The 8,115-nt window shown below is 42.2% G+C and overlaps 1 protein-coding gene across 1 annotated transcript in view; it reads left to right on the forward strand.

Moving 5' to 3' along the window:
- Positions 1-2,350, forward strand: part of LOC143841928 (uncharacterized) — a 32,109-nt gene extending 29,759 nt beyond the window's left edge. Inside the window, exon 10 of the mRNA XM_077346479.1 lies at positions 899-2,350. Within this exon, the coding sequence (XP_077202594.1) occupies positions 899-1,025 (127 nt within the window). The 3' untranslated portion in view covers positions 1,026-2,350. The remainder of the gene's footprint in view (positions 1-898) is intronic.
- The last annotated feature ends 5,765 nt before the right edge of the window (positions 2,351-8,115 follow it).

An 8,115-nucleotide genomic window follows, 5' to 3' on the forward strand; every position in this document is an offset into this window, starting at 1 on the left:
AGATCATGGCCAGGACTGGCAGGTTGAGGCTAAGTACTCATCTTAAGGGCCAGGGATCCCCAGTCTATTCATGTTGGTGGAGCGAAGTGCTCTCTGGGGTTTATAGTCAGCTGGCAGTCCCTCAGGGATGTTGGGCCCAGACTGTGGATGGCCTTAAAGGTCAATACCAATACTGCTAGAAGGAGTCTCAAAGCAGCTTACCATTGCCTTCCCTCCCTCTCCTTGCAACAGGTATCCTGCGAGATAGGTAAGGCTGAAAGAGCTCTGACAGGACTGCTCAGTTAGAATAGCATTATCAGAGCTGTGACAAGGCCATGGTCACCCAGCTGGCTGTATGTGGAGGAGCATGGAATTATACCCAGCTCTCCAGATTAGAAGCTGCCACTCTTAACCACTACAACAAGTTGACTCATTTAATTATTTAATTCATTCATTTATACACTGCCTTTCTCCCCAATAAGGACCCAAATAAGTTTACATCATTCTCCACTCCCACATTTTATCCTTACAACAACCCTGTTAAGGTAGCTTAGGCTGAGAGGGTGCGATTGGCCCAAGGTCACCCAGCGAGCTTCTATGGGATGAATGAGCATTTGAACCTGGGTCTCCCAGATAATAGTCCAGTGCTCTTAGCAACCACATCACACTGGCACCCATTCATAGCATTCAGTTGGCCAGAGTCACAATTTTGTTCAGGGCTGAAAGTACTAAGATAAAAAGTATTGTCCCACAGAGTTTGCATTCATCCAGCTATCAGGATCCTTCAGGACCTTTTATTTAAGGCTCTCAAGCATTAAAAAAAACCACCTGAGTTTCAAGGACTTATTCTGCTGTTGCCAGGGGATTGGTGGACAGCACATTTATTTATTTTACTAATGTTCTATTTTGTTTCCATCAGACTGAAGATACTTCATTTATATGGTTGCCGTTTCACGCCTGATGTAGAGTCCATTAAAAAAATCAATAAAAATGTTGAAGTGTTTCACGACCTGCCTGTACCAGCTGCTAAACTGTCTTCCAAATGAGGAATTCTCTCAACATAAAGCACTGTTTTAGCAAAAAAGAGGTTGTATCAATTTGCTGGTACCTATTTTATCACTTAATTTAAAAGACATATACAATTTAATTTGGGCAAGGTCTGCGTCTGCAGATATTCCATCCAGATTCTTACTGTCTCTGTAAGTTATCTTCAATAGCTGTAAAACAGAATACAAAGGTCTCATTTTCAGGGCTGCGAAAGAAGTACAGTTTCACATCTGAAAATAAACTTGCTATACTATTTTGCTTAAAATATGAAATGCTCAGTAAAACATAAATAAAGTTCATGAAATGTGAATAGCAAAATTATAGAGGCGAAAATCTAAACATACGTAGAAATTAATTGGAAATTCAAAATATGATTTAAACCTATGTCCCCTACTAATTTCTTTAAGAGATATGCAGGCTAATAAGGAGAAAATTATCAATGTGAAATACCTGCAGTCAACTGTAGCATGTAATTGATGAACCACTTCTAAGTCCCATCGAGAAATGTCTATAATTTGTGATAATGACATCTCACTCATTTGTCCATAAGATCTGAGGAATTTTTTGGCCAGCTGAATAAATTAATTTGTTGCTTGGATACAGAAACATAGTAGTTAACTTTAACATAATGATCACTGGCTGTCACTTTGCAAGGTTAATTCTGGACTGCCACACTTATTGAGGAACTACAAGTTCAGGAAGCCAGCACATGAACATTTGACATTTCCTTATGGGGATCAGATCATTGGTCTGTCAGAATCAGTATTATCCACTTTGACTAGCAGCAGCTTTCTAGAATCTCAGCTGAAGTTATTCCAGTGATGACTAATTGACTCTTTTAACTGGAGATGATAGGGATTGAATTTGGACATGAAAAATTGATGCTCTGCTGCTACGGATTGATGCTCTGTCTACAGATATTGATGAAAGGGACTGCATTTGGGATGAAAAGCTGATCCTTTACTGTTGACCCAAAGCCAATAAACCCTGAAATCGAGGGATGGATGGTGGAAACTCCGTTTCTAGAATATTGGACTACACACAACAGATAATTTTGCAACTGTTTAGAGAGCAAAAAATCTACAATGCTTGGACTAGGCTGCTGATATATCTGCTCAATACTTTGTTGCTCTTAAAAAAAACAAAACAAAAACTCCAGTGGTACCAATGGTGCAGTTATGGTCCAAAAAAGAGTTTGAGTAACCTGCACATGTGTGTATCCATACAACCTATATATATCTATATATATCTCCTGGAACTTGATTCTTGACATTCTTGCTTAATGGTATTTTTTTAATCAAAGCCAAATAAAACAATTAAAATATGTTGACTGGATCAGGCTAATTATTCATACTTCTTTTACCCAACTAGCTGTGGGGCAATCAGATATTTGAATCTTCTGGTGCTGTCTTGGGATGTTTGAATCTAGTAAGCATCATATAATGAATGATTCTGTTCACCATGGATGGTAGAAATGGAAAGTTTTTAGAAGAATGGACAGCACACGAAGAACCAGCTTTGCAAACGTTTGGAACCAGTGTGGTGTAGTGGCTGATGTGTCAGGCTAGGACCTGGAATGCTCAAATCCAACCCCCTAGTCTGCCACATAAGCTCAGTGGGTGACTGAACCAGGCACTCTCTTGGTGCAGCTTCCTCCTCAGCATTATGATGAGGATAAGGTAGAAGAGGGGAGGAGGAGGAGGTTGTAGGCCACTTTGCATTCCCAAAGAAGAATGAAGTAGGGTATCAATATATCTAATTTTCAGTGCAGCCAAATCTGTAGATACTTAAAAATGGAACCAGGAGCTGCGAATGCACAAGACACATCTTTTTATGAACATGAAAAGGGCCTCAGGCTTCCAGAAAAATCTGAAATGTATATGGGGGTGGGGATGATTTAAAAACCCTCCAAAATTATGCAAGTATCTAACTTTATGAAATGAATACCCACAGGCAGGGAAAGAGGGCAGGGTCCCTTCCAGGGTTGTTTTCCTTTGAGGAAGAATTCACTGGGGCCAGAACCCACTGGACAACGAGCTTTCTCCAAGGATATTAAACAGTGGTAAGAATTGCTGTTGAACAGTGGCAAACAGCCAGGCCTGTGGGACTCATCAGGCCTGTCTGCTTGCCACTTTCCACAGCAGAGCTTATCACTGTTTAATACCCTTGGAGAAAGCTAATGTGGTGCAGAGTTTCAAAATATCAGCTGGAAGATCCCAGCTTGAATCCCCAGTTTGTGGCGCAAACTCAGTTGGCTATAAATGAAGTAAATATATAGTTGAAGATGAAGGAGCAAAGGGCGGGTGGGTTGGTTGGAAGGAGAGAAGGAAGCGGTGAAAGGGCTATGAAGGTTGCCAGGAAGAGAGAAATAGTGTGGGGAGGATACAGTGGAAAATGTCTTCGTGGGTTTGACATTGCACAATTAGTCCATTGTATTCCTGGACAGAGGCTGCCAAGAGGAAGGCAGAGAAGGGTAGGTTGGCTGATGGGCACAAGGAAATAGAAGGAAACGAAAAGGGGAGAGGCTATGGGGATTTTCATGGAAGAGAAGGAAGAAATGGCATTGTGGCCCCTTCCAACTCTGATTCTACGAAACCTGAGAAACTGCCTATGTATCCCCCCCCCCCCCCCCCCGGAAGTATTACACTCCTCTAACATCAACAAGCTGGTGATTCCTAATTCCAGAGAAGCTTGTCTGACCTCAACTAGAGCCAGGGCTTTCTCTGTCCTCACCCCCACTTGGTGAAATGAGTTCCCAGGCAACATCAGGACCTTGCCAGAGCTAAAACAATTCTGCAGGGCCTTTGGTTGAGACAAGTGAACCAACCCACCAACCAGAGCTCAGAAGCCTCTCCCACCATCAACTGCACCCGCAGATGAAGAACTGAACAAGAGTGTAGTTGAAGAAGAAGAGTTGGTTCTTATATGCCGCTTTTCTCCACCCACAACAGACACCTTGTGAGGTGGGTAGGGCTGAGAAAGCCCTGATACCACTGCTCGGTCAGAACAGTTTTATCAGTGCTGTGGCAAGCCCAAGGTCACCCAGCTGGCTGCATGTGGGGGAGTGCAGAATCAAACCCGGCATGCCAGATTAGAAGTCCGCACTCCTAACCACTACACCAAACTGGTTCTCAAACAGGCTCTAAATAAACCACTGGCTCTAAATAAACCACTATGCCAAACTGACTCTAAATAAAGCTGTGGGTACTGCATTCACTTTTGACCTCTATGTAGTCATCTCATCTTCCAGTCAAGTCCATGCATGAAGAGCTTGCATACGGGTCTGCACTCCTAACCACTACACATTGTTAAACATTAAATTCTAAACTTCTATCTTTGGTGCAAATTCCAATTGTTGAAAATGTTACATGTTCAATTCACGATACATAATATATTGTACTGTATTATGAAAGTTTTAGTGTAAACTGCCCTGAGCCACAAGGGAGGGTGGTAGGTAGGTAAATAAATAAATAAATAGTGGTGTAAAGGGAAATGAGATACCCCCCACAAGTCCCTGTGGGTGCCCTACTTGTAAATAAATAAAAATAAGACAGATAAGCCAGCAACCAAGTGCTATCCAGAACCATGTTTTCTTTCTTCATTTCAGCACTGGAAAATGAATGCCTTGATTTAATGTGACGTAACTACATATTATTGTAGTTATTCAGCACTCAGTTATCTAGTTAGTTGTATTTTCAAGTTGGATATTCTATTACAGTGAAACAATATTAACAAACATCTTGGATATATTAAGGTCTGGTAAGTTTATACTATCATATCAGCTACTGAATTCAAGTAGTACACAGTGTTCTTCAAAGGATCTAAATTGGATGGATTGTTAAGATTTAATTTTAAATAGAGCTGCATTCAAATTGATACATCTCTTAAAAAAACAAGAAGTACGTAAGACATTTCAGAACAAAGGCTTGTTTTGCCATTTAAAGCTGGGAGCTCTGCTTTCTATGCCCACTGTTAGTTAAGGCTCATAAAATAAATCATCTTTTGTGTAGTGCTTTTTGTGCCAACTGTTTGAATAGCATGGGTGGCACCTGTAGCTGCCACAGAGGTGCCAAGCCTGCTGAGGTTGAAATGGGCTGTCTGAATAATTTAGCAGGTGCCATCTGTTTTGTAGGTTACATTTCCTCTGTGGCAGTGCTAAATGAAAGCATGCTTGATCTTAAGAATCAAGCCAAAGAAATAGAGAGCACAGCTGGACTGTCACAAGGTAAATAAAACCCCAGTCTTGTGGTTTTCCTGCATCCTAATCCTGAGCCTTCTTTGGAATACTCCAATGGCCATGTCAGAGCAGCACTTCAAAATGCAGCATTATACTGGTGTAAGTTATATTCCTGGTATTAGCCGGTGTGGGAAGGCTGCCACTCTACCCATGAAGAATATTTCCCTTTTGAGTAATATTTTGAACTACGCTCTAGGACAGCATCTATAGCTGCCTGCAGCTATGACTAATCCACTCTACTTGCCAATAATTACGCAGAAGAACTCCCTGTAGAAAGCCATCAAAGCCCTCTCTGCTCATGAAGCCAAAGGCAAGTGTCTTCCTGAGCATACTTGACTATCTTTTAGACTCTTGCCTTCTTCAACTCACCTGAATAAATCCAATGAGCATGATTCAAGCAGCAACGGCACAGTAAACAAGGATTTGTTCTCTGCATGCAATTGTAAGTGACCATAGTGAGACTCCTACGTAAAAACCACACAAGCCCCCACATTTCAGTGGTGCCTTGGCTGCTAGAAAACCGAATCTTCTGTCTTCAGCCCAGGAGCTAACCAATCTGCTGTTTGCCAGGTCAGGGCAACCTGCCTTGGCCAGACTGCGGATAATGAACTGATACTGAGCTAAATGGATTTCTGCCTCTTTCATGTGGCATCTTGATTCCCAAATAGCCTCTTTAGTTTTCTAGTATAGCATAGTGTGAAACTATGCATGTTGTGCTCAGGATCTTAAACGGTTGCCACTAGTATCACAAGCACAACAGCTAGTGCCAATGATTTGATTTTGGCTCCTGGCAGCATTGTTTCTTGTGCTGTGAAACTCATTATTCCAGAAAAGCCACAGAGATCACATTTATCTTACGAATGTTTATAAAACTTGAGCAAAATTACAAGTGGCATTCTCATGAAGTCCATATGCTTTGGTACTTTGTGACAGCTAGTAGATGACCACCATTTCTATTTCATTGCTGGGTACTAAATTCAGATTAGAGGGCAAATTGTATTCTACTTGAATTTGCTGCTTATTGGGGACAAATGTTTGAAGACTGAGGTTTTAAAGGTTTACATTTTCTTATATTTCCACTAGGGTGACACATGATAGATGTTGAATTTGCAACTGCAAGGCATGGATTCATATTTAGTTCTGGTATTACAGGCTGGCTTTCAAATCCCCCTCCTCCTTGAAAAGCTGTAAAATGAGTTTAAACAAGATTCAACAAACATTAAGCATTAAGGCGGCCTAGGAATTTAAATGAATAACAATACGTTCTATGTGAATATACACAATAAAATTAAATTAGTGGTTCTGTCATTTTAACAGGGATGTTATATACATTCTTATGCAATCTCTGCAATCTTAATTGTTGTAAAAAGTGTCACAGTAAGGCTATGAGCTGAGAACAGGTTCAGTAAGGAAGCACTGTCTATAAAAGTGAATCTTAACTACCTGACAAAACCAGTGTTACAACTACCTGCCACTTCCTTTCCCTGATTGTCAGGGAAGTGGCATTTACTCAAGTACACTGAAAGGTCAAACTGTTTAATTTTTAGAAACCATCCACCTACAAAAAGGTCTAGACTGTGGCTGGATCCAGTTTTTCCAGTGGTTTGCCACCAAAAAGGCTATGCTGAGGTTCATGGGATCTGCCTGGACAAAAGCCATGTGGGACGAGGGATGTAGAAAAAAGTGCAATTTACTGAAAAAATAGGCTGGATCCAACCCTAGAGATGAGTTGTGACATTTTTCAAATGAACCCTCTCAATGAAGGGAAAACAAACTCCAAATACTGTCTAAATTAAGCTGTAAACTATCTAAAACTTAACATCTCCATCATTGATACAGCAGACATAAAGGTCATAGATTCATTTCCTGCCTTATCCAGCTAAAGGATTTTTGCCTGCTGCAACACAGGAAAGACTCTGGAGAGCCAAGATATGCATAATGCCAAAGTTCTTCATTGGACCACAGATATGTTAACTTGGACTTAAAAACAGTGACAAAAGGGTGAGGCTGTGGATTGGGACCATGGCCCTGGAGGACACTTCACTCCTCATCCTCACTATACTATGATCAAAACCAGGAAAAAAGCAGGTACCTATCTGTTGGGCTGGGTCATCCCCCCCCCCCCCCAATTGTAGCTTATAGTAGGAGGTGGGGTGTATTTCTGTCATGGAAACAGAAGTGAGATCTACCAGGCTGTGGCTCATTGGTAGAGCAGGCAGGAGGTTCCAGGATCAGTCCCATTTAAAGATATGAGGTACTAGACTAGATGATGTGAAAGACTTCTGCCAAGTTGTAAAGAGCTGTTGTCCCTTCAAGTAGACCAACCTTTTTCAAGCTTTTGATTGTGGAGGCACCCCTGAAACAATGTTCAGGCTTTGAGCACACCAGAAGTTAAGTCATCTGGCTGCGCCTCCCTGCCAGGCCCCTCTGCTGCCCCCAAGCCCAAGAGCTCACCGATCACCTGGGTGGCCTGAACTCTAGGTCACAGCCAGGGGCTAGGCCAGGCCAGATCCCTCTGCCACCCCCCAAGTTAAAACAAAAACACTCACTTGTCTCATCAAGCTCACAGTGACACTGGTCAACTTGAAGTGAGAGAAGCTTAGGCTGGCAAAGGTTTGAATGGCCAGGGGGCCTCCCTTTCCTATACCCACCAGCCCCACTTGGGGAGAAAGCAGGCCAACCTGTCTATACATGGGGAAAATCAAACTGGAGAGCCAGTTTGATGTAGTGGTTAGGAGTGCAGACTTCTAATCTGGCACGCCAGGTTCGATTCTGCGCTCCCCCACATGCCGCCAGCTGGGTGACCTTGGGCTCGCCACGACACTGATAAAACTGTTCTGACCGGGCAGTGA

The sequence above is a fragment of the Paroedura picta genome, chromosome 7 (genome assembly GCF_049243985.1).
Source record: "Paroedura picta isolate Pp20150507F chromosome 7, Ppicta_v3.0, whole genome shotgun sequence".
Taxonomy (NCBI): Eukaryota; Metazoa; Chordata; class Lepidosauria; order Squamata; family Gekkonidae; genus Paroedura; species Paroedura picta.